The sequence below is a fragment of the Meriones unguiculatus genome, chromosome 14, assembly GCF_030254825.1.
Source record: "Meriones unguiculatus strain TT.TT164.6M chromosome 14, Bangor_MerUng_6.1, whole genome shotgun sequence".
Taxonomy (NCBI): Eukaryota; Metazoa; Chordata; class Mammalia; order Rodentia; family Muridae; genus Meriones; species Meriones unguiculatus.
The window spans coordinates 17,931,403-17,958,503 of NC_083361.1; the positions used below are offsets into that span (position 1 = coordinate 17,931,403).

At 45.9% G+C, this 27,101-nt stretch overlaps 1 protein-coding gene across 2 annotated transcripts in view; it reads right to left on the reverse strand.

Annotated features, from left to right (window-relative positions):
* Nucleotides 1–27,101, reverse strand: part of Prkcb (protein kinase C beta) — a 324,942-nt gene that overhangs the window by 53,584 nt on the left and 244,257 nt on the right. For both annotated transcript variants that reach the window (XM_060366899.1, XM_060366900.1), the window contains exon 10: nt 11,253–11,426. In XM_060366899.1, the coding sequence (XP_060222882.1) occupies nt 11,253–11,426 (174 nt within the window). The remainder of the gene's footprint in view (nt 1–11,252; nt 11,427–27,101) is intronic.

Consider the following 27,101-nt stretch of genomic DNA (forward strand, 5'->3'; position numbering starts at 1 on the left):
GTCGTAGTCAAGATTTTGTTTTTTAAGAGAAACTTTAAGTAGAGGGACGGATGGGTGCACCCTTCCTGTGAAGTCTCTTGCCCAGGATGGGGGGAGGTTCCCAGTACTCTCTCCGGGCATAGAGCCGGAGCTGCAGGTTCACAGCAAACGGCACAAGTCAACCGATTATACACTTTCTGAAATTTGTGTTTTCTTTCTCAGATCAATACTGTCCCCTCTTCTAACAACCTGATGAGAGGGAGGAGAGGGAAACGAAGGTCAAATAGGCAGTTTGCACAGATGCCACAGAGAAGATGGAGGCACGAAGCAGGCAGCACACCAGAGCCAACGACACTCAGGCCCTGGTTCTTGGGGGTAGGGGGGAGCGGTGATAGAAAACAAGCCTAAAAAAGCCTAAAAATAGCATCTGTCTTTGCTGCACACTGAAGAGAACCAAAACACTTGCTTTTAAAAATTATTTTTAAAACTAGCAGATGGCATCGGCCACAGAGGGAGAAGGGAGGGAGAGATTTTTACTTGCTTGATTTCTGGATGGATTAGCTTAACTTGTCCTCCCCCACCCCCCAGTCTCACTAGTCGGAACCCCAGCACTGTGGTGACCCCACTGAGGGTAAGGCTTACGGTCTGTTTCCATTGCTAACCGTATGTGGGAGAACCCTGATGCCTGCCATCTTTTAACTGTACTAGGCTAGCTTTGGCTCACCAGTACCTCAGTTACTAAATGTTACGGCTGACATCTAGCTGTCCCTTTGCCTCCGACTACTTAACGACGTCCGTTCTGTGCCAATGCACTGCCAGCCTTACTGCTGTGAGGAACCCAAAGTGCCCAGTGTTCAGGAATCACCAGGTACCTTTCCAAACAGCAGTGTTTCCATTTCTCAAAACAGGGTAGCAGATAATTTTAGGTAATCAAAGGTGCACAGGTCTATACTTTTTTTTTTTAATATAAAATGTGTTTGTGGAGCTTGAAAAAAATGTAATTAAACATAGGAAGCTTCTTATTTCATGGGCATTATTTCTGGAGAGGCAGAATAAGGCACATACAGTTACTTACGACAGAGTCACGGGACCCAGATCATGTCTGAGGATGACAAAGGAGAAGAGGGAATTTCCGCTACCCTCCTGGACGAATTAAAGTTCTTCAGCAAGTTTTACTGCTCTATTAAAATTCGTTCATTTAAAAAGTAATCTTAGAAATTCAAAAGATGGAGTTTTGTTGCTTGGTTGTTTTTTTTGTTTGTTTGTTTCGTTTCATTTTCTGAACATGGTGGGACAGGCCTCTGTCTCTACTTGGGAGGCTGAGGCAGAAAGATTGTAAGGCCATCTTGGGCTTTATAGCAAGACTAAAATAAGTATTTAGGTTGAAATTCATTTTAAAAACAGAACTATAATTATCTAAACACGTTAAAAGTTCAAAAACGGAAAGTCAGTGTCCCTGTGAAAAACATAAACTCAGTTCATTCTATATCCAGTTTGATTCTGGTGCATCAATACTTTAAATAATTTATTCAAAAACAAACACCATTTGTCTATACCCCCAAGTCTCTGTCCTACAGTAGTCAGGAATGACAAAGTTTGGAAAGTCCATCAGAGGCCATCTAGAGCAAACCTGGAGTAGAGGCAAGCTTGAGAACTTTCTCTCTCAGTATTGTCTATGTGTGAGAGACAGAAAGGGGGTGGGGGAGAAAGAGAGACATGGTCTCCGTCATTACAGCCAAAATAAAAGTAAGATACAGAACTTGTCCCCAGAGCATCCACAGTCTTTGTTAAAATATACATATAACTAATTCAAACCATACTCAAAATAAATGCAAGAGGAAAAAAATAGCATGAAGAGACCTAAGAGCTGGGCCCACGGGGGCTCACAGAGACTGAACCTCCAACTGAAGAGCATGCATGGTCTGGACCTAGACCCTACACATATGTAACAGATGTGCAGTTTTTTCTTCAGCGGGTCCCCTAACAAATGGAGGGGAGGCTGTCTCTGACCCTTTCCCCTAGCTGGGCTGCCTTGTCTAGCCTCAATGGGAAAGAATATGCTTAGTCCTGCTGTGATTTGATGTGCCAGGATGGGTTGGTGCCTATGGGGAGGGGCTTCCGTTCTTTGAGGAGAAGAGGAGGGGGGAATGGGGGAAGGATATGGGTAGGGAGAGGAGGAAGGAGGCTTCAATTAGGTCATAAAGTGATTAAATATATAAATTAATAGAAAGAAAAAATAAAAGTATACACAATAAAAAAGAGAGAGTGAATCTTGGGACATCAGCTAACTGTAGGGCTGCCTCTATAGCCCCCAACTCTTCCTCAGTTAGCCCCCTCCCCAGCTCCCTGGAGCTTGACTTCATTCCCCATTCTTCTTACAAAATCATTGCCTCAGAAGTTCCTTGCTTTCACACCTGTGGTTTTTGATAAAGGTTTACTTGACATTATAAAAACCATAAAAGTATTTATTGAGGGCCGACTCACAGTCCAGCATGGCTCTCCCCCTTTTGCCACGGCTCAGAGCCTCTCTCTGGGCTGATGCCTGTTGATTTGTATTTCTATCCTTTCCCTCTCTCCAGAGCTCCAGTCGGCTCCAGCTGGCTTGAGGACGTCTCTAAGTGGGTGTTCCACTGTCATCTCCAATTAAAAGTGCAGAAAGGCAAGCTCACCACCTTTCTCTTCAAACTAGCCAGTCTGCTCAGCCTTAAAAAAAAAAAAATGCCTCTTCAAAACGGTTGCTGCTATGGCCTGTGAGCTGAAAGGGGTGTCTGTGTATTTTCAATTCTCATTTCTTCCTTATCTCTCGTATCCCATCAGTAAATTCACAAAGCTGGAATCTCTGTGCGTTACCATGTCACGTACAATGGTTGTGCAGAATTTTCCGGATTTGGAAGGGTGAATACAGGGGACGGTCATTTAAAATGATGACTGCCTGGCACACCCAGAATTCGTCTGAGGGCCTGCACGTGGAGCCACGGAGTGCAAAGGAGACAATCCTCCCCCAAGATGGCTGAAACAGAGTGTGACATGATGGCTGTGTGGTGGTGAGGGGGATATCTGCCATTTTCTCTGTGGTTATGGAATGTTTGTGTGTGGTGTATGTACCCATGTGTGTATAGATACATGTGCCCGTGTTTGTGTATGCAGGGTCTAGAGGATGATGCTGGACAGCCTGGTTTATTACTCGGCCTTATTTCTTTGAGTCAGGGTCTTGCACTGCACCGCACAGCTCTTTGTGTGAGAGCTGGGATCCAAATTCAGTTCCCTGTGCTTGTGGAGCAAGCATTGTCCTCCACTGGGCCATCTCCCCACACCCCTTGCCTCTTGTAATGAGACCTTGGAAAGAGCACCAACCATGTGGGCAGCTCTTGTATCATTTTCTAAGATGAGTTGTGGTAAGTTGTCTATATAGTGATTTTTATGATTTCTCAAGGCTGGTCCGTGAATTCAATGTGTCTGTAAGTTGCTCCCTTTATCAAACATAGCCATCTGCTTCTCTCCGGAGAAGCCGTGAAGTGCTGTGATTAAGAGCTCTGGCTTTGGCATCAGTCAGTCCTGGTTCACACCCTAGTTATACAGGATACTTGCTCTGAGACCTTGGATTGGTTATTCATACTCTCTGTCTTCCTAAATGGAGTAGAGTCACAGCAGCTTCTCCTCCATATGGGGTGCTTCCACATGAGGCATGCGCGCCAAGTCTGTGCCAATTCACAGAGCTTCACTGAGGTGAATGTGTGGTCAAGGAGATGTGTCCACACTCAACTCTCCTGTCTCCCATTTTATAGTGTGAGCATCCAAAACGAGAACTTGCTACTCTTTGTGTTTCAGCTTCCTATTGCCCTTTCATGCAGACACAATGGTTCTCAAAGTATAGAATCACCTTTCTTCTTCTGTAAATTTCACAGAGCTTTGGTTATCGAATGAATCTGCCAACGCACACTGGCCATCAAGAAAGTAGAGAGAACCCAACTACCTTTATCTCTGCCTGACCTAGCACTTTATTTTGTTGTCATTTCTGGATCCTTACCTGCTCACAAAATCCTCGTATCATTAGTGCCCTGAAGCCTGGATAACTGCCAAGTTCCCAGGAGCCCCTTGGGTACTAGCTTCCCTCTTTTTTGAGACACTTAAGACTGTATCTACGTCTGAATTTCTGTGGACTCAACTGGCATCTCCCACCTAACAGGAGCACCAATTATTCCTTCCCTGTAGATAACAACACTTTCTATAAGGTTCCTACTGAGTTAGAGGTACCTAATGAGCACTTTGTTGGGCCATGAAGGGACACCTGACATAAGCTGAACCAATAAGATTCTCTTTCCTATGATCATCAGTTGGAACTCAGGAAATTTCCTGGATCTGGACTCGAGAAGCCATGCTTGCCACAGCAGTGAGAGGGACAGAAGCAATGAGAAAGAAGACAGATCTGCCCTACACTTAGAAATTCTACTTCTTTCCAAGGTCAAGCACACCTGTGCCTTCGTTTATTTCCCATAAAGTCTTTCTTAGTGTTAGGAATTTGTTTTTGTTTATGCATGAAGTAGTTTGGTGTGGGAGAGAGTGTTCTGTTTTTTACAGTCCAGTTATCTCTTACCAAGACCCCTGCCAGAACCTTCTTCAGCGTTGCCCTAAGGTCCAAGCACATCACTGGACATTAGTGCCAAACCAGATATGGCCTGAGTCACCACAGCCCCTTAGATGCTCTAGGGGCTCAATGGGCACGACACCAATAAGTGGAGACCATCCTTGTCTCCACCTCTGCCTTCCTTTGTATTCTGTTGATGCTTCTCCCAGCATGCCTTGCAGCTGAGTTATTGCTGGTCCATGGCAGCAAATTTGGGGAGGAAGTAACTTCTGTCCTTCAATGACTCATGAAATCTAATTCTATTTTAAAAAAAGAGAGAGAGTGAGAGAGGTGCATATGTTCAATTGAAAAGAAAACAGTTAAAATAGATGTTTTGCTGAAGAAACTTAACTGCCTGTGCCCACTGGCAGTTGGGAAATTACATGAATGTGCCTGGCTGACAATTGTCCCCGAGAAAAACTGCAAGAAGATTGGAGGAAATGAAATTATTTTGTGCCTGTGCAGCAAGGGGCCCCAGCCCAGCACTAATCATGGAACCAACTTCCACTCGGTGTTTGTTAGACTCGGTCTACTGTCTCTTTTAATCTCCGTGTAATGGGCTCCTTTTATGAGATGATAAAACCCATATTCAAAGCTGTTAGTGACATTCTAGGAGTCCTATGGCCAGTAATCACAGGTCCATATTCCTCTCCCTGGGGGATGCATGCTTCGGATGCCTTGTGTGTTTCTGGGACAACTCACTAGAATGCTATTCGCCTGAAACCGGCTCATCTAATGAGTAATTCTCTCCAACTTAACTCTCCTCCGAAAGCTTTTCCATCTATTTTGCCATTTTGTGGGCAATATTTTAAAATATAAGAGGCTGAGTATAGACGGCTCCTATGTTTTTACCTATGAGCGTCCTTACATTCTCTGTGTAAGCACGAGGACCCAAGTTCAAATCCTCAGTGCCATGTGAAAACTTGGGTGTGGGTGCATGCCCCTGTAACCTCAATTCTGTGAGGGATAGAAGATGTATTGCACTGGAGCATGCTGGTCTTTATCGCAAGGCAATAAGGGACAGAGAAGGTCACTTGATGTTCTCCTCTGGACTGTGTACATGGGTATGCGTACCTGCATACCCAAGTATATCTACAACACACACACACACATAATTTTAATTGCCTTGTTATAGACATTTCTGAAAATAATTGTAATCGTAAGGAGAAGACGATTACCTAAAAATCCTTCCCTGAATATAATCAATATTTTGATTTGGCCATGCCAATCTTTTCCATGTGCCGATTTAGGCTAAACACATTTAGAATACATCAAATGAAATTTAATATTCTGTATTTCCACTAACATGGAAAATGCCACGCATATTTTTGAAAGGTTTGAAAATACAGTGTAAGGATATTTCCGACAGAGTTCTGCTTTTCTGAACAGCTTTTAAAATAACGAGCTTTGCCATCTTGGTGTGGTGGCTCAGGCCTTTAATCCCAGCACTGGGGAGGCAGAGTCAGGTGGATCTCTGTGAGTTCAAGGCCAGCCTGGTCTACATAGTGAGTTGCAGGACAGCCAAGGTTATACAGAGAAACCCTATCTCAAAAAACAAAATCAAAACCAAAAAACCAAAACCAAAACTAAAGAGCTTTGTGTCATTTCAAAATGACCACACACACACACACACACACACACACACACACACACACGCACACAAAACCTATGCAGAGTATTATTGGATACATGTCACTTTCATCTGTTTTGAGCACGTCACATATTTTTTTAAATGTCTATCAGAGACCTTAAATTTTCAAAATGCTACATCTCTAGAAGAAAAAAAAAAGAACTATGCAGTTTGCAGTATGCTATAACAGATTTGTCGCTCTTTTAAAGATAGCTGATTCATAAAGGAATTCTGGGTCACAAAATACAACATGACAATCCGCTCAGGCTAAGCTGGCCCTCTGGCTGCTCCTCAGACACAGGGACCGCGCTCCTGCCTGGGGCTTTCACACGTGTTCTTCCTGCTCTCTGCCACTGCTTTGCTGCCAGATAGCCCTGCCTGCTCCGGTCTCTGCTCAAATGTCAGCCTTACCACCAAGGCTTTCCTTGATGATCCCATCAGAAAATGTCATCTCACAACACCAGGCCACCTGACTGCAGCCCATGTACTTTTGGTGGCTGTGGTCATTTTTCTGTCTCCCTGGAAGAGTGGTAATCTCAAAGGTACAGAGGACTTGATCTCTTGTTCGCACATGGTGACACTTCAGGGCCTTGACACAATGGGTTCAACAAACAAATATAAATGTGTTGAAATAACCGAGTGTGGGAACCCTGCACACACCAGCCACAGTGCTCCGGCTCTCAGGGATGCTGCCTGCCTGTTAGGCACCCCAGCATCCTTCCAAGGCCAAGGATCCAACAGTGCTAGCATAGGAACTGTGCTGGATGACCACCCCTAACTCACCCTAGAAACTTTGTGCTCGCCTAAGCCACAGAAACGACACGCTGCCCACACTTAGCCACGCCCAGGGAGAAAAATCTGAGCTAACTGTTAGAGCATCCCTGTAGAGCAGAGGTGACAGCTTCACAGCAGAAAGAACCCTGAACAGGCCAGGAGGAAACTCTGCCTCTAGTTCTGGGGTTCCCGTTTGTCAATTGTGCAACCGGAGTCACTTTACTTTCCTTGAGATCAACTTCCTTTGGGCAAAAAAAAAACAATCAGGTGTAGTTGTGGTGAAGCATGGTTAGAGCCATAAAAAGGGAAAATGTTTTGTGAATCATAAGCAGCAATGTAGAATTCAGGCATGAGGGGGACAGCAAAGACCTCCAGGCTTGAAGTTTCTGGACTTTTCTAGAATAAATACAGACTCTATGCATAGCCAGCCACGTGACATGGCAGGAGGCACTTAGCTTTTCTCTGACTATCATCGTTTTTATCTGTAATGTAACCTTCTGAAAAAGGGGCAGGAAGGGTGCAGTGAGACACTGTGACAAGATACAGGCTGGGGCACTGCTGCTTTGTGTCTTGTTTGGTTACTATGGTTACTGTGGTGTGAACGAGAAATGACCCTCCTAGGCTTGGCTCCCAGGTGGTGGCACTGTTTGGGGAGGCTTGGGTGGCACAGCCTTGCTGGAGGAAGGGCTGGAGTCACTGGAGGCGGGATGTAAGAATGAAAAGCCTCACCAACTTCAGTTTGCTCTCTTCGCCTCATGGTTGTGGTTGAGACAGGAGCCCTTTGGCTTCCTGTTCCAGCCACCATGGCCTCTGCCTGCTGTCATGTACCTCCCCATCGTGACGGACTTTCATCCCTCTGGTACTATAAGCCTGAATAAACCCTTCCTTCTATAAGTCGCCTTGGCTGAGGTGTTCTTCACAACAGCAGTAAAGTAACTAATACAGTCACTGGTCAGGTCACCTCGGTGGTATCACAGGGGGATGCAGCTCAGCTTGAGTAGGAAGAGCTGGGGGGCCCAGCATTGTGTCCACAGAGAGGTGCTCTGTGCCCCTGATCCTCAGTTCTCCAGCTGTGGCCACCACCCCCGTGTGTGTGGCAGGAATGAAACATCTCTGAAGATTTACACATGCTCAGTATTCCAACAGAAAGTCAGTTTCGCCCCGGAGGTGAGAAAACCAAGGGAGCGGAAATGTGAGGTTATAACTGAGGAGGTGGGAAGGCTGAGTTAGAGCTTAGGCACAAATGGAGACATTTGTGTACTGGGGATTCCACCAGAGGGTTGTCACACTCAAAAGATGTCTTCATGTGCCATTGTATACATTAATTGTATTAGTATTTCAGCCACTCTGCCTGGGTTCAAATCCTGGCCCTGACATGTACTAGCTGCATGGCACAGTTTCCTTATCTGCAGAATGGACATGATAGTAAGAGTCATCTAAGAGTTGCCAGGAAGCTTAAAGTTTTGACTCCCATGCCACACATAGAAGGGACCTTCTATTATTTATTTTATGCAAAATGAAAACACATGTGCTTACGTTCAAAAGTAAGAAAATGGGATTGGAGAGATGGCTCAAAAGCAAAGAGCACTCTCTGCTCTTCCAGAAGGCTCAAGTCTAGTTCCCAGCACTCATACTGGGTGACTCACAACTGTCTGTACCTCCAGCTCCAGGGTCTTCCAATCTCCACAGGTGCCCCACACTCTTGGCTTACACACACGTACACAAACATACATACACATGCAAATTTTAAGAAATGAGGGTGGATGTGATGGCCCAGTAGTCATGAGGCAGAGGCATAAAGATGTCTTTCAGTTGGACAGTTCTAGAACATACAAGACTACATAGGAGGCCCTGTCTCAAAAAAAAAAAAAAATAAGAAGAAGAATAACAAATCTTTTATAATGAAAAAAACATAAGTTAGGGTATTTGTGCCATAAGAAGATGCCTAGAACACAGTGAGGTGTTTGTGTGTCTATCTGAACACAGGTGAGGTGTCTGTGTGTCTATCTCAACACACGTGAAGTGTCTGTGAGTCTATCTGAACACAGGTGAGGTGTCTGTGCATCTATCTGAACACAGGTAAGGTGGCTGGGGGTCTGTTCCTCTCTCGCATGGCTTCACCAGGCCTTTTTGCTTAGAAAAAATGGACTTCTCCAAGTATCCCCCCATCCTACTCCCCAGAAACAAAATATAGCCCCTAGAGATGGATAAGCATTTTATCTTATTGTTAACCAGTGGGAAAGTTGTCTGTCGTATCCCTTGACTATCTGGAGCAGGAGACTGCCCGAAAGGAATCACAGAGCCTCTCCCCATGCAGGACAACACTCCACTAATGCTCATGGTTCTCAGTCCCTTCTCCCTGGCATCTGAAAAGTCCTGGAGGAAACCTTAGTGCTTGGTGCTAGTACCACACGATGCAGCTCCTGGAATATGATGCCAGAAAACTAAAACACGGACAGGGGGAGGCCACTTACCATCAAAAGAATAATCTTAAATCCACTCCACATGTCCATTTTCAAAATAGGTTGTTACTAATGAAGATGCTATCCTTTAATGAATATTAGTCACAAATGACTCATTTCTCCCCGTTTCAACACACCCAACTGAAACTGTAAACTGCTGCTCCAAGTTTGCCACTGGCCTTTTTGCCAGGCAGTCTGTTGTTCAAGTGCTGATGCCCTTGAGTCAGTCTGGGAACCAGACACGGAAAAGGGAAAGGTCATGTCTGAACTCTGTTAACATGTGGACCCCTTCTGAACTGAATTCCCCAAGGTAACCTTAGAGATACTTGGCTTCTTTGGTAACTGACCTTTGCCAAGCACCTATAGGATACAAATTACCATTTACCTGCAGTTTTATTTACTGCCACTTTCAATCTTCCTTAAAGGTTTGCTTTCAAGGCAAGTTTTAGTCTCCCTTAGAGCACAGTTGTGACCCAATTCATTATCCAGAATCTTAAACAAAGGGAAGAAATGAAGCATCAATTCTGTCTTTTTTCTGTATGAAAGAGATCACTAGGGACCAAGTAAGGGGAAACCACTCTTTGTAATAAAGCATTCCAGCTGGCAAATGCAAAAACAAATATTCTTATCTTACAATCTCCAATGAGCTAATGGACTTAGTGGTGAGATCAGGCTGGGCCAGCACCACCAACATCCTTGAACGTATCCTACCTTTGGGTGAAAAAATGCATCCAGATCCTGCAGTCTTTCTAAGCTGAATCTGACCAAGCCTGAAGAGCTAGCTATCAATTTGCAGAAAATACAAGGGACAGAGAAGTATGCAGAGGTGCTGTGAGGTTGCAGTAAGCAAACCCCAGACTGAAAACACTGCAGACCAAATAGCCCAGAATTTTCAGCAGATCAAAGAACAGTTTTAAAAGAAGGTGACAAAAGTGCTTTGAGGGCTCGCTTGATTAGCAGCCAAAGGTGTACCAAATTAGATGCAGAATACAACAGCCTCTATCCCATCTCACATAGAGGGAAGATATAAAGTCAGCATGTAGGTTGAAAGACGAAGGGTCCAAAAGAATCCTACAGAATCCCTGAAGGCATTTTTACGTCGCAAGGCCACTGGTCCTTCACAGACTCAAATCTGCAGGAATGAATTCTTAGCTTGCTCTGGCCTTTTCTCCTGGGCAATGGAGGCCAACATCCAACAGGAACAGGGAAGGGTCAGAATCCACTGAAGCGACATCTTGCTCTTGTAGGGGCTGCAGAGAGCACGTGAATATTCCCTGCACATTCTGGCAGCCATGTTCTGAGCTCACCAGCCCTTGCCTACAACCCTGTGCCCAGCCTCAGATGCCCCTCTCAGGGCTATGCTCTGAGGACAGCCTCCTCTCTGAAGGCCCCTAGCAAAGGCCTCAGGCAACCTGCAGAAATATACACATGCTCCTCCAAAGGGTTGGGAGGGCTGATTCTAACTAACTAGACGTACAGACTATAAACCTTGCTGAGATCCTGTCCCCAAGGCATCCCTCAATGTTAGAAAAGGCTTGGGTTGTCTGGTTATACAAAACTATTTGCCTGAGTTGGGACAAATAGCATCTGCCCAAGGCTACAGTACTCAATGGTAATCTTTGGAATTGTCAGCTGGCCTCGGTGGATCCAGCATCCTTCAGTTTCCGTAAGGCAAACAGCCAAGGTATCACCAAGGGCCCACTATCTCCTTGGGATGGCTACTGTGAAGATTGGCCAAAACCTGTGAAAATGCTAAAAGCACTCGGAACATTGGTCCAGTTACCATGGTCTGGAAGCAGGAATGGAGCTGAGTCAGGAACGGCGGCTTCCCAGGCAGGGCCAGCACCCGCTTCTCCACCATTGTGCACTCCACATCATCATCTTGGATCACCACATCTTTCTTCAGGATCTTCACAGCATAGAGCTCATCCGTGCCCTTCCGCTCTGAGAGCATGACCTGGAAGGACATGAGTGCAGTTAGAAGAGGCCTAGAGGACAACCGTGGGTACCTGGAGTTCCTGCAAACCCACACCCATCTTTGGACAGACATGATGTGTTAACTCAGAAACAATGAGTAACACTTTGCAACCACCTCACACTTTGAATGGCTATCAATAGAAGACGGTTCTAGGAAAGATGAGCGTGTGTTGAAACCTTTGGGACATCCACTGATAACAATGCCAACCGGCATAGCTAGGAGGAGAACCTGCCCCATGGAATCAAGTTTCACTTTCACTATCTTGTTTTAGTCACCGTCATAACTTGAAATTCTCCGAAAGTACCAGACATGTAGTATATGATCAGTAAATACTAACAACACAGGAATGAATGAATGCTTTGTAAAACTGGGCTTGAGACACCAGCTCCTTTATTCCTTCAGTGTGCCCTGTTCTGTAAAAGCCTGCTGGGAACGCAGCAAGAATCGAGCAGGCACGTTCCCTGACCCTGAACCCAGGGAGAGAAAAGAAACCAGACAACTAATTATAGGAATAGTCAATGCACTGTTTTAACAGCCTCACCTGCTGTCTTGGGGCTTCTTCCTACAAGCTGTGGTCATGAGCAGGGTCAGCAAACCAGGTGGCTTCTGGACACAGTGTCATTTCCATTATGTTATTGTTATCCTCAGTCCTGACCGTGTCAGAGGAAGTATGCCTCACACGTGCTAGTCTCAAGGAGACTCTTGGGAAGCACAGGCTAGGATCACCTTCCAAGGAGACTTAACCTGTCTGGGAAGGCTTCCCTGAAGAAGTGACACAACTGGTGTATTTGCTAACGACACTATGTTCTCTGGAGGGTACCTGTGTCGCACTGGCACAAAACAGCTACTGGCTTCGGTAGCAATCCAGCCCTGTCCCCATCTGTTTTCTACAGGTTACTCAAGTTCCCAAGGCAGGAACGATGACCAAAGGAAACCAATGTTCTGAGGCAGAGAACCAGATGGAGGTGGGATTGTCTGCCCTCTGACTGCAGAGAAAGCTAGGGTGGAAGAGTAAAGGGAGCAGCAAGGTGGTCTGGGTTGGATGCAAATGAGCGGAAGGACTAGAGAAGGTAGGAGAGCCAGCACCTGAGAGGCTAAAATGTCCTGTCACACCCAGACCTTCAGTCATAGTCTCTGGGACCCTCCTGTCTGTCCTTAGAGGAGTGACAGCCTACAGGGCTGTGGGGATGATGACAGAGCCTGACCATCTCGCCTGCCCTCTTGTGCCTTTTCCACACTTTCTCTTAATACCTAAACTGATGTTTGCTAACTATTTTTAAGACCCTGGTCACGGCTTGGCCTATCTCAGGCATTTAGTTAATGCTTACATGGGAGACAAAGACAGCAAAAGCAAAACTGCAAACAATGCAAACAGAACTAGCAATAGCCATGGCCACACTCCCCACGAGCTCCCGAAGTGAAAACAAATCTCTTATTAATTGCATCGAGCAGTTCCTGGAGCTCCCAGAAACTTTAATACCAGCACAGAGGGCGTGGGTTGTTTGCCCAGCTGTCCCTGAATCTCCAGGGCGAGGATTCCACACAGACTGAAGGGATGTGTTGAAGTACCGTTCTTATCAAATTCCAAGCCACATCTGTTACCCAAGACTCTTCAGGGAGGGATGTGATAAATAGCAGGGCTCCAGCGACAGCAAATAAAACAGAGAGAAGCAGCCCCAGGCCTCTCTGGTGAGAAGTTTGTGGTGATAAACTTTGCTGCCAGATCCCAGCGCTGAGGTGTGCCCAGCATCTTGGCCTCGGCCCACGGAGTGGGTAGCACTCAACAGTGGTGAGTGTGTGGATTTGAGCATTAGAATGCCTGGTGCATCTCCAAGGTTGGCCATAAAGCCGCTGTGCAACTTAGGAAATCCGCTTAGCTTTTCTGAGCCTCAGTTTCCTAATCTGTCAAATGGGTGTGCCAAAAATTAATTCCTCAGCTGGTGGTCTGGGGAACCTTAGGAGACAGGGTGTGTGCAGAGGGCAACTGAACTCAACACCGTTTGGCAACGGATGGACACTTAACACCCGGCATTGGACTGTCTCCCAGGGTGGGCATAGCAGATGAACAACAGAAAAACGAGGTGGCATAACAGAGACATATCCTTTCAGAGTTCTAGAGGCCAGAAGCCCAATATTAGGATGTTGGCAGGCTCAGCTGCTGCTGAAGGCTAATGAGAATTTACCCTTGCCTCTCTTTCAGCTTCTGGTGGCTGCCAGCAAGCCTCATACTCCTTGGCTTGTAGATACATCTGTCCCTCCAATTTCCACTCCTTTCTTCACACGGTGTCCGTCCCTGTTGTCCTGCGTCTGTGTCCAAATGTCCTTACGAGGACACATTACATTAGGGACCACTCTAACTCAGCGTGACCTCACGTTAACTCAGTAACATCCACAAAGACCTGAGGAAGCCACCCCCACACATATCATGGCTAGAACTTGAGGTTGACTTTGTTTTTGTTTTCTTAGGAGGGTGAGAGGGAGGGCAGGGGATAGAATTTTAAAAGTCTGCCATCCTTCCTGAGAAAAGCCTGCGGGATGGCTAGTCCTTGAACCAACCTTGCAAGATGGCTTCTGACCATCTCTGCTTCCATTCTTCTTAGTCCTGAGCTCCACACACACAGGACTCTCCGCACAGCCAGATGATGCTTGAAAAACCCAAGCCAGCCCACATCACTCCACTTTTGTGAGACCTTCCTCTGTCTTCCTACAGCACATGGAACAAAATGCCTGCGTCCCCAGCGGCTGTCTGCCTGCAGGAATCTTTCCCCAGGCTGTCAGGCATCTTCTCTCTGACCTCCTAATGGTCACATTTCACCATGACTCCAGTGGGATCCTGTGTGCCTACCTTGTCTAAGTATGCAGTGTTCGTGCCACAGACACAGCTTCACCTCACTTCACGGCACTTTTTGTGTGTGTATATACATGGGCACATGTATACAGTATAATCCTGTGTGCATGTGTAAGTATGTTCGCCTGTGAGTGTACTTGTACAGGGAAGAAGCTGCTTCACTATCTTCTCCCCCACTGGCTCCCCACTTTATTTTTCGAGACAGGATCTTTCACTGAACACAGGGCTCACAATTTTGGCTAGATGCACTGGCCACTGAGCTCTAGAGACCCACCTCCAGGGATCTGCCTGTCTGGGACCATCTTCACCTCCAGTGCTGAGGTCACATAGGTAAGTTGTTAATGCCTGGCTTTTATTTGGATCCCTGGGATTAGAACTTGGGTCCTCATTCACATGAGGACAACTTTGCCCACTAAGTGGTCTTGCCTCCCAGACATCCCCACAGTGCTTTCCACAGCAGTTACTGCACTGGTCATCTGCCTTATCTTTTCCCTTTGTGAGGTTGGATATTTTGCCATCACTCATATTCCTAACGCCAGCACACAGTCAACAACGAATTAATATTTGTTTGCTAAGTGAGTCAACAGGTCTGAGTGAGGAAAAGCAGCCACAACTCCCTAGATCTAGATGGGCATATCTGACTGCCCAGAGCTCCTGCTCAGGCCTTCAAGTGCTTAGAACTTGGCACTGTTTAATGTGTATGATTTCACTTACCCCATATTTCCCAAAGAAGTTGAGAGTATTCAAGATTATATAACAGAAGTGAATTGCATGACCCACAAACTACACCTCAACCCAGAGGGTTAAAAATGACTACACACTACATAGTCAGTACCTATGTCTCTGTATCTGAATATGAGCATGTGTATATAGTATATGTATATTTAATATATCATTATGCCTTCCTTTTTTATTCCCGCTTTCCTCTCCCCTCTTTACCCCTTTTCTTCTTTCTTCTTTCCCTCTCTTCCTCCCTCCCTTCTTCCCTCCCTCTCACCTCCTCTCTCTTTCCTAGAAGCCACCAAAACAAACAGCGATACACAAAATGTAACAGCATTGATATTTTCTATGGGGAAGGAGATTTTGTTTTCAAGCAGAGAAGCATGGTCTTCCTGAAACTCAGGTCTGAGGACAGTTCCTTCCATGCCCAGGAAGAGCTATAGCGGACAGTGTTCTTGCTATCACCCTTGTAATGGGGGAGGAGGAACACTTGCAGCGGCAGCCGGATCTGAGAGCCAGCTGTGCTGACTGTTTTGTGTCAACCTGACACAGGTGAGTATTATCTGAGAGTGGGGGAAACCTCAAGTAAGAAACCCCTCCATAGGATGGGCCTGCAGGCAAGCCTGTAGGGCATTGTCTTCGTTACTGATTGATACACGGGAGGGCCACCCCCACTGTGGGTGATGTTACCCCTGGACTGGTGATCTTGAGTGCTATTAGAATGCAGGCTGAGCAAGCCAGTAATCAGCATTCTTCCGTAGTGTCTGCATTGGGGCCCACCTCCAGGTTTCTGCTTTGAGTTCTCCTCCTGACTTCTGTCAGGGACAGATTGTGACCTAAGAACTGTAAGCCAAAACAAACCCTTTCTTCCCCAAGTTGCTTTTGGTCCTAGTGTCTTATCACAGCAGTAGAAACCCTAACTAAGTAAGACACTAGCCTAGCAAGCAGAGATGGAAAAAGCTTTCAGCTCAGTGACTTCAGTTGTACGTATGCATCTAAAATAGACAAAAAGATGCTGGGACTCAGGGTCTCCAAACTATTGAGCCCAAAGGGTGTCAGTACGGTGTCTGAGCAGAATTAAGATGAGAGGGGGGCTGGGTGAGGAAGTAATTAAGTCAACGCTCCTGTGCCTACGGTGTAGACTCCACAGGGAAACTGTGAGGCCTGTACCCTATGCCCCCTGTGCCCCTCGTCCCCTATGCTAAATCCACTAAGAGACAGACCTGAGGGCAAGGTTGGGAGCTAGAATGGGGCATCATCTAAGGGCCCTGTTACTCTCCGGGGCTATCTTCAGTTCGGTCCCCACCTGGCCCCTCTGAAGACATGTAAGGGTGTAGGAGGGTATGTTCTTATCTGAGCTCCAAGGCAAATGTTGTCTTCTTCTCTCATTTGATCTTTAGGTTTTCCCCCCACACACTTGCAAGAGCTACCAAGTCTCCACACTGCATATCAGAATTCCCCGCAGGGCTTTTAGAAGCTGATGCTTGGGCCACACTCCAGACCACTTAAATCAGAATCTTCTAAATATCTGGGTGCTTCCTGTGTGAGTCCTGTGACTGGGGAAGTGCCAGGGAGGTGTGCTGGCTAGAGCCCATCAGGATCTCAAATGTGGGACAAACACTGTCCATTTGCTCTCCTGAGGACACTCAGCCACTCAGGGGCAGAGCTTAGAGAAAAATCTGGATGCATCCAGGATGAAGGCTAACTTCAGCATCTTTTGCAATATGGTGGGCATCTTAACAGTCTCTGTAACAAAAGAACTGAATTATGGCACCAGTGGATTCTGATGATCCAGACACTTCTGTCTAACAAGAACTGTAAAATCACACAGGTCCAAATTCAAGCTCCCAAGTTCTGCCTTCAAATTCTGATTTTTATACAAGTTTTTTTCTGTATTGTTGGGAAGGTTGGTTCAATTTCTTTGTCTCTGTTTCCTCATCTAATAAACAGGCATAATGATCTATTTTCCCTGGGAAGCTCATGGTGAGACCAGATGATGTACCACAAGGGGGTTATCTTGCACAAAGCCCAGAATGAAAGGCATGGCCATTAAGAGGGGGCTGGCCACAAGTTCTCTAGGGGATCCAAAAGAATACAAATCTGCGTGCTTACTAGCTGCATGTTCTCTGTCAGGCTTTTGCTTTCTAAGTTTGTTACTTTTGGCTGTCCTGGATTCCATTTGTAGATCAGGCTGGCCTCTAACTCACAGAGATCTGCCTGCCTCTGCCTTCCCAAGTGCTGGGATTAAAGGCGTGCGCCAGCATAGCTGGCTTGTACTTTACTTTTAAGACATGGTCTCTGTCTCTGTCTCTGTCTCTGTCTCTGTCTCTCTCTCTCTCTCTCTCCCTCTCCCTCTCGTTAGTCCTGGCCTTCTACCCCAGCCTCAAAATGCATTATAGACAAGGTCTCATGATGTAGTCTTAGCTGGCCTGAAACTCAGTTTGTAGATCAGGACGGCCTTAAAATAAAGCACGAAGATCAGCTTGCCTCTGCCTCCTGAGTGCTGGGATTAATGGACACACTGGCCCTTTCTATTTTGGAGACAGGGTCTCTTACTGGTCTAGCTCACCACTCACCTGTCTCCACCTCTCCATCTGTTACATTACATGTGTGCTTCCCCATGACCAGGTTTTTGTTTGATTACTGGGCACAGAACCCATATATTTGCGTTTACATGACAAGCACTTTAAACTGCCATCTCTTCAGCCCCTAAACCCTTTAAAATGATGCTGCAGTGTCATGCTTTAGGTTTAATTTAGTTGGTTTTTTTTTTGTTGTTGTTGTTGTTTGTTTGTTTTTTTTACCCTCTAGCACAGACAAGGCTGGGAAAATGTGAAGGGAACTTTACAATAGAGTTGCTGTCTGGTCATATCTGGCTCCTGCAAATTCATTAAACAAAGGCCCCCATAGAATAGGAGAGACAAGTCCCATTGGCTGCAAGAAAAAGGGAAAGAAAGAAAAAGACAACTTAAACCTGAGACTGTTACCTGTGCTCCTAATGAAGATGCCTGACTGGGCCTAATACAAAATTCTTAACTGAGTTACCGTAAGAAATATGAAGAAGTGTTATCTCAACCCTTGAGGCTGCATCACCTCTCATTACTGGCATTATTAGAAATGCATGGATCAGTAATATTTATTGATGGTTTCTTTGGGGGCTAAAAATAAACAGTCAACTTGGAAGACCTTACACTAAGGGAAACAAGCCAGAGACAGAAGGACAAATATTGTAGGTTCTTATATGGGAAATCTAAAAAATTATCAAACCTCAGAAGAGCTGAGAGACGTTCACTGGCATAAACAAGGTGTTCGCTGGCAGTGTGGTTTGGGAATAGGGAGATGCTTAAAGCTTCGATTCTAAGGTAAGAATTAGAGATCTAATGTACGGCACATTAGTACTAGATTGTATATTTGAAATTTGCTGATAGAAGCCTTAAATGTTCTTAGAAGAAAGGAAAGAAAAAAGTGGAGGAAAAGAGAAAGAACAGAGAGTAGAGATGCCTAAAAAATAAATAAACTTAGTGACATGTCCGGCTTAGTCATTCTTTTGAGTTGTGCGGTAAGCTCGAGAAAGCTAGATGGCTAAAATGAAAGCAGATTTAATTTGACTGTTTTGTAGATGGTTCTGAGGGAAAACAAGCCAGTAATTGATGCCTTTTACCAAAAGACAATGAGACAAAAGCCTTAAGGGTCTGCCATTCATTTAAACAATTAGGCGGCACAAAAGAAAGCCTGTTTCTTTATAATCTGATCTGCCTTGTGAGCATGAGACTGGCTTTGTTGTTGGCCTGACAGAGCACTGCGGCTGGAGCCTGCAGCTTCTCCGGGGGCAGGAGTGGATAACACTGAGTACACTGCATGCTCTGAGGACCCTCAGAGCTTGACTCTGCTCCCTCTGCTGTGTGACTGCAAGTCTCTCACTGCCCGAGCCTCTATTTATTTCTTCATCGCTACACTGGAGATAAAGATAGCCATACCTCGCTAGACCATGCTGCAAAGTAAATGAGCGATGCCAGAAAGGCTCACAGGCATCGCGACCCCGGTGCTCAGGAGTAAAGCGTAGATTTCCCTAGCAGTGTTTCCTGTGGTCAGGACGAGGTGCACAATACAACATTCCGGGAAATGGTTGCATGAATGAAGCATGCCATGCCACCTCTAACCCTAGGGATCATCCTCATTTGCATATCCCAAATGGCTCACTCCGGGTGTTAGAGGTTTGCAGTCCTCTGGTTTCTGCTATTGTGCTTGCTGTTGAAAAGATTATAGATGTGTTGTGCTCTTAGAACATCGCCGTGAATCTCTGATGTGGTACAAGGAGATGCTTGTATATGTGGGGGGGGGGGGACAGGAACTGTGGAAGCTCCAAAGTTGGACCCCAAGGGTCCAATTTTCTTGTTTCTTTCCCTGATTTGTGGTGTTAGGGATCAAACCCATTGCATTAGGCACTCTCTGCAATTGCTCAGTCACTGAGCTACACTACAAAAAGCCGTTGGTTCTTGTGAGACCGAATCCCACTACGTAGCTCAAGCTGGCTTGGAACTTATAATCTCTTGAGATCTGGGTTTGTAGATATGTACCACCAAGCCTGGAGAATGAAACCCTGTGCAGATTCTGTGTTCATGGGCTCCATGGCCCCTCAGTAAGCTAACTTGATTTAATAATACTGTGGTATTTTCCCTTAAAGAATCAGGCAACATTTAAAAGACTATATAAGACAAAAGAACTTCTTCCTTTGACCTATGGGCCAGATGGTTAGTCATTTCCATTCTCCTCTTAGAGACCTTGCTCATACGAAATATACTTTCAGAAAGCATGATTTTATCATTCTTCTGCATGTGTGGCTCTCCCTGCCTTCTTGAGCACAGTTAATTGGATCACAGACATCCCTGAGCCACGTGAGATCATTAGATTCTCCTTTCTGGGATAGATTTCTAGAATAGTCTACATTTGGGATTTCGACACAGAAAAGGCCAAAAGAGACAGCACTGATGCACAGCCAGAGTTAGAGAGGGACAGTGATGGGAAGGAGGGTGATGGGTGAGTGCCCCTGAGGCAGAGACATGGTTGCTGGGCTCTTGTCATGAATCCATCTTGCCCTGCCTTTGAGCATTTCAAGACGCACAGCCGTGTACCACATCTTTCTGATCCTCAACTCCTTTTTACTCTCCTGACCATCTCTACCGTAGATGAAGCATCACAAGCCTGAAATTCTTGACTATTTTCCTCAATGTAATTAATTTTGTTGAGGAAAAAAAGAACATGGACCTTATCCTGTTTTGCAATTCACGATCTTTCTCGGACGGAAGCGTCAAGTCACTTTGTTGAGCAGAGGCCTGGGAAATCAGGAAAAGTGATTTAGAAAGATGAGCCTGCAAAAAATCACACTGCAATCAGAATTGCATGTGGGAGCTTGGGGGCTGACGGGAGAGGCACCATAATTGGGACAGAACTACAGAGACGGCAGGAAGCCAAGATCAGACAGCAAATGCCGAAAGGTTCCCTGAAAGAGGATTAAGGGGACAGGTAGTAGACTCTCAGCTCTCTGTGAGCCATATGATAAAGCAATTTAACATATGGTACAGGAAGATAGCAGAGAGGGTGAAGAAAGGGGAGCGCTTTTGTCTGCAGGGTTATATAACCACGTCTAATGTATGCATGCATGTGTGTGTGTGTGGATACATGGCACTAATGAGATTAAAATTAGGATCGACTCCCACAGCTGGGGCGCAAAGACTTTAGGAGAGAAGGTCTCCATTATTGCCAGGAACTAATGCCACTTTAATCTCCTCAGGGCATTTCCCCCTGACAAAATTCAGTGCTGCACCTGCTACAAGATGCTGGGTCTGGACTGTTCCCCTGTATCCGAGGAGCACGTGAAGCACCTGGATGCTAGGATGCTAGTGTGGAAAATGGAAATCCCTTGTCCCTTGGTTGTGCCTGGCACAGTACTGAGGACTCCCATCTTAGGAGCTCATGAAAGCATCTTAAGGTCTTTTAAAGGGGAGAAAGTCTGGGGTGTGGAGTCGAGCATTTTACTACGCGATGTGAATGTATCTGTCCTTACATTAACGCAATCACAAGATATAATTTTTAAACTCTTTTCCATGGAAGGAGGGAGAATACGCTTATACCACTATGCCCCTCTGAAAGCCATTTTGGAAATGCTATTTCAAAATAAGGCGTGCTGTAGCTACGATCCTGCCACTTAGGAGGCCGAGACAAGAGGATTCGTTCGGAGTTTGAAGGCAGCCTGGAGTATACAGCAAGTTCCAGGGTAGCTTGGACTGCAAGGAGGGACCCTGTCAGAGGAGGAGGAAAAGCAGAGAAAGATGGAAAGGAAAGAAGAAAGCAAGGGAAAGTTTGGAAAGATGTGTGGACCCCAGAGTAGAGAAGACTACTGTTACAAGTTTACAAGCAACTGGAATCCTAAGACCAGATCGAAAGCCCTCGTCCACTTCCTCTAAACTACAAACAGCTCTCCAAGATCACATCCTGGAGAAGTCGCCCGGCCTTTTTTACTTAAACAATTTCCACACAGATACAACAGGTATTACCAATGACTATCTTGCAGAATTGTGTTGTTGGTTAATGCCACATAACGTATGGCAATCCATAGCACAGTCCCTCCATGGCAATTAGTGTTTGTCCAGTGACTGTGAGAGACGATAAGGGAGTGCGAATGAAATAGGGTGTGCGGCCCAGGGTGGTACAGTTGGTGAGGACAGAACAAATGGCAGTCAAGACTACAAAGGAGGCAAGTGAGCGTGCCTGCTCCTGCTGGAGATGCCTCTGAGATCTGGAGGATTGCAATATTCTGAAGCCTGTGCAGGAGGACAGAGGTCACAGGAGTGAAGGCGAGCTCACGGGCACTCTCGGGAATCCCAGAAATGCACACTAGTTCATGCACAGGTGGGTGAGAGCTCACAGAAAAAAAAAAGGGGGGGGGGGTGGGTTGGGGAGAAAACTGGCACTTGGGGAGAAAGTGAAAAATAAATGGAGAAATTGTTTGGCTTATTCAAATACTGGGCGCAGTAGACTATGAGATAAGCTAAAATGTATGGGTTTGGTGTCAAGCCTTTATGAGCCCAAAATCAAGACTGGAGGTATAGTACAATAGGACAGTTGCCTGACATGTTCAAGATACTAGGTTCCATCCTGTCTTAGTTAGAGTTTCGATTGTTGTGAAGAGGCATCGTGACCATGGCAACTCTTTTTTTTTTCTTTTAATTTTAAATTTTTTACAATTTATTCATTTTATATCCCAGTTGTAGCCTTCTCCCTCATCTCCTCTGGGTCCCACTCACCCTCCCTCTCTCTTCCCCTCTATCTCCTTTCTCTAGTCCACTGAAATGGGGAGTCCTCCTCCCCTGACATCTGACCCTAGCTTATCAGGACCGCCGGGATCCTCTTCCTTTGTGGCCTGGCAAGGTCACATCATCCATGGCAACTCTTATAACTCATAAAAATCACTTAACTGGGGCTGGCTTACAGTTTCCAAGGTTTCGTCTATTGTCATCATGGCAGGAAGCATGGTGACAAGCAGGCAGACATGATGCTGGAGAGGTAGCCAAGAGTTCCACATCCGGATTGGCAGGCAATAAGAGGAGAGAGTGACTCTGGGCCTGGCTTGAGCCTCAGAAACCTCAAAGCCCACCCCTAGCGACTGCCACACCTATTCCAACACGCCCACATCTCCCAAGAGAACCTTTCCCCATGAGGCTGTGGGGGCCATTTTCATTCCGGCCACCACACATCCCTAGAGACACAAGAGCCACAAATCACGCATTTCTACATCAAATTTGACACACTGAATGACATTTACAAACTCGTGACTCCACCAAGCTACTCCAGCCTTCTGTTACCTTGGTCTTGTCGCCTTTAAAAGGGGGATGATAGTAGTCACAGCATAGAACAACTAGGAGACAGTCCACATGGACGTTTATAAAGCCCTGATACACTGTAAAATTTCAAAGTGATGAGGATACCACCATCGTCACCGTTACTATCGCCACCAGCAGAGTGCAAGTCCAGAAGGGCAGGTGCTTCTGTCTGTTTGGTTCACGGACTTTGCCACTGTACTGAAAGAGTAACTGATAAACAGTAGGCACTCAGTAAGCCCACCTACCTTATACCCCCCACCCCCCATGATCAAATCATTAATTATGGATGTCAGTAGGTACTTATAAAAACGAAGACTTATCTCCCTTGAGCTGGCCCTCTGCTCTTAAAAGCTCTGGGCTAGGTATGGGGTTAGACACTTTTAATCCCAGTACTCAAGGGCAGAGGCAGAGGCAGTCAGATCTCTGAGAGTTCAAGGCCAGCCTGTTCTATATAGTGAGCTCCAGGATAGCCAGGGCTATCTAGTGAGACCCTGTCTCAAACAAACACACACAAAAAAAACCATGGCTCCTAAATCTGGGTGGTAGGTCTGCAGAGTGAGGACAACCCGAGACAGGTATTTTTAAAGACTGCTAACTGGAGTTGCCGCTTTGGAAATGATAAAGATGGAGCGGCTGGTAAAGCAGCAGATTTCAAAGGAGAAGCTTGATGCTCTGTACCCACTCAGTACAGAACACAGTGAAGGGGGATCCCGATATCAGAAAGGATGCTCAAAGCACAGAGGGGCCTTGCAGCATGAGCCTCCTCTAACGGAGAGGATCTGGAGCAGAGGGGAGTTTGGGACTTGCCACACCAGGATCATAGAGGAAGATCTTCATGATCTTTGAAACAGAGAGGCCATCAAGGTGCCAAATCATATATGAGCCTAAGATCTGAAGACCGCTTTCATTAGTTGCATCACCTGTACTAGTGTTAATTTCCGTTGTGTGAGGACAAGACCACCACCACAATTTTTGAGCCAAATCTGAAGCAAGCTTTAATTAAATACTGGCCAGGACTCTGGCCAAGCCAATTCCCAGGTCCTGAGAAAACAGTGATGAGTCACATTTTGCAGAGGCTTATAAAGGCAAACCTCTCAGTCCACGTATTTCCCACCAGGCCCAATCAGAGGCAAGCATACATCCTGATTATTTCCTGTCTGCATGCCTCCTTCCTATGTGTGATCAAGCCCATCCGGTGTAGTTAGGTCAAACAAACTTGTTTAGGTGAGCGAAAACATGTGGTTTGTTATCTTACACAAACAAGAGCCTCCTCAGGAAGTGTTTGTCCTTGAGCAGGGGCCTTACAGGTTAGAGGCATTTTTGTGTTATGGATCTCTTGGGCACTGCAATTAAGATTTAAAATGTAACCCTCACACCAGCTGTACAAGAGCAAAATTACCTTTCGTTGCTAGACTCTCTAGAACACATTAATATAAATACACAATTGGCGCATCAAATCTGTGATTACACCTCTGTGTGTGCTGCTGTAGAAACCAGCGCCAGCAACTTGGACAACAGCAGCTAAATTCTGTGTATGGAAGGACACCTCCCTGGACTCTGGGGATATTCAGGCCCTGGACCTGGGCACTGTTCCAGGAAGGTCAAGCCATAGAGGAGGATGGTGTTTGCCTCGGGTACACACCGAGCCACAGAACAGGATGGAATTTTTTTTTTTTAGCAACTGTGGATGTGATACCTGGGTGCCCAGTTTCTAAGCACTTGCTGCTTATTCCTCTCAATTTCATAAGCTGCTAACTGCTTCCTACTTGATTTATTCCTGGCTTCTGCTGGGCTCAGGAAAGGCAGCTCCAGCACCTGGCATGTCCCATGATTTGAACACAAGGAAATGTCACCGGGAAGAGGCGCTTTGAGTTTTTTGTTTGTGGGGTGTGAGGAACTGGGTGTTCTAAAGGAAAAAGTCAGAAGGTCTTTTGGGACACTGAAAAAAATCCCAGCCAGAGCTGAAGAGCAGGCAGGGTGGGTGAGACCACTTATCAGCCATCAAAATCATTATCCCAGACTCCCTTGCAGTAAGGCGTGGCCATGGACTGAAACCTCTCTGATAGGGTGTGGGCAGAAGTGATGTGTGTCAGTTCCAGAACAAAGCAGCTTGAGCCTCCTCCTCCTCCTCCTCCTCCCATTCCTCCCCCTCCATCCTCTATGTAGAGAATAGGTTGGAGGGATTAATGGAGCCATATAAGGAAGAAAGAATTCTATCCCTTAATTATCATATGGAGAGAGTGGGTGGGGCCAGGAACACCCATCTTGGACTATTAATGCCTTAAATTACACCTCTATTGTCTCTGATCCAGTATACCTCTGGGAGTCTATTTGTTACGGCAGTTGAGTCTCTTTCCTGACTGATACTAAGTCAGGACAGAGGCTTCCTTCCTTCCTTCCTTCCTTCCTTCCTTCCTTCCTTCCTTCCTTCCTTCCTTCCTTCCTTCTTCCTTTCTTTCTTTGCTTGGTTAACCCATCCTCGTGGGCCAGCTCTAGTCACTTTCTCAGGAAGGCCTCCGTGACTTAATCTAGGAGTCAGCCCCCTTCAGGCACCCACAGTAACCACAGCTGCATCACATCTGCTCGTTTGGCTTTTTCTTGATTGATGTTTATAGCCCCACAGTGTTTTAAAGCGCACATTATTTCAAAATGTAAAGTACCACACACTTAAGAAATGTGCCTTTCGTTGGATGTAAGTGTGACCTCAGACGATTGTGTCCTGGTTAAATGGACTACACGCTGAAGAGTTCAGATTAACGCATGCAGAGGTCTATCACTGACTCACTGATGAAAGGCATTCAAGCGGACCAAGACGTGATGAGGCAGAGCAAGTCAGTCTCTAATTGCACAACCTAAGTGGCAGGTATTGTGGCTGCTCATTACACAGTTCTTTCCATTTCTTTTTCTTCTGTTAACAAACGGATAAACGTTAGAGAAAGAGAGTAAGAGAAAGATACTTCATTTAGGTGGACCTCAGACAAACCACTGTTATTTAAACTTCATTTCAATGAATGGCTCTTTAGGCTATTTCTGTTTTTTTTTTTTTTTTTTTTTTTCTTTTATGGTGCATGGGTGTGAGTGTGTGCATGCGTGTGTGTGTGCTCGTATGTGTGAATAGGTATGCATACGTGATGGTGTGGGTGTGGAGGCCAAGGGCAACCCCTCAGGTATCAGTCATGTCCTTTCGCCTTAAGTCACTGTGTATGTCAAGCTAGCTGGCTCGTCAGCTTCAAGGGTCTCCTGCTCCCCCCCCGCCCCCCATCTCAGATGCACACTGCTGCACCTGCCTGCATGTAGGTTCTGGCTCTTCAAACTCAGCTTCTCATGCTTACACAGCAAGCTTTTGGCCGATAAGCCATCTCCCCAGCTCCTGTTTGAACTTCTCTTTATATCTACGAATCTACGCCTATGATACAGTTCTCTTCTACCCCCCCACACACAAATACCTCCCATGCTGAGTACAACATGAAACAATGAGGAAGACTTTCCTATCTATTTTTTGCTTTTATTTTTCTGTGTGTGTGTGTGTGTGTGTGTGTGTGTGTGTGTGTGTGTGAGACACGCAGGCGTGTGTGCATGTACATGCAAGCATAGGCCAAAGGTTGATTTCAGGTGTTTTCCTCTATTGTTCTCCACCTTATTTTTCAATCACTGAATCTGGATCTTTCCAATTTGACAAGACTACCTGGCCAGCACTCCCTAGCGATCCTTATGGCTCTGCCTCCCCAGCGCTGAAATTATAGCGTTCATGCCACGACTATGAACTTGAATCCTCATTCTTGTATCACAAACACTTATCAACTAATCTGTTTCCCCAGGCCCTGTGTAGATTTAAAAATATATACATTTAAACAATAGGTAACATTACCATAAGTTCACCTGAGTTTCAGAAGACAGCAGTATTAGCCCTAATGACCTAACAGATGTTTTTAACGTGGCACTTTTGGCTGACAGCCATGTCTTCCTCAAGTTGATCATGGCACTCCCTCCATGCTGCCTAGCTTATACAGTGCCAGCAGGTGTTGTGGCGTCCTTACCCAGTGCTAGACCCTCTCTGCTACAGTACCAACCTTCTCAGAGAGAGGTGCTCCTTTAGTGAGATAGTGGCATGAAGATTATGGAGGTAACCAACCGTTTCCTAGGTGGATTTGAGACCAGCTTCACCTGATCAAAAGCCCATAACTGGGGAGATGATAGTGCCCACAG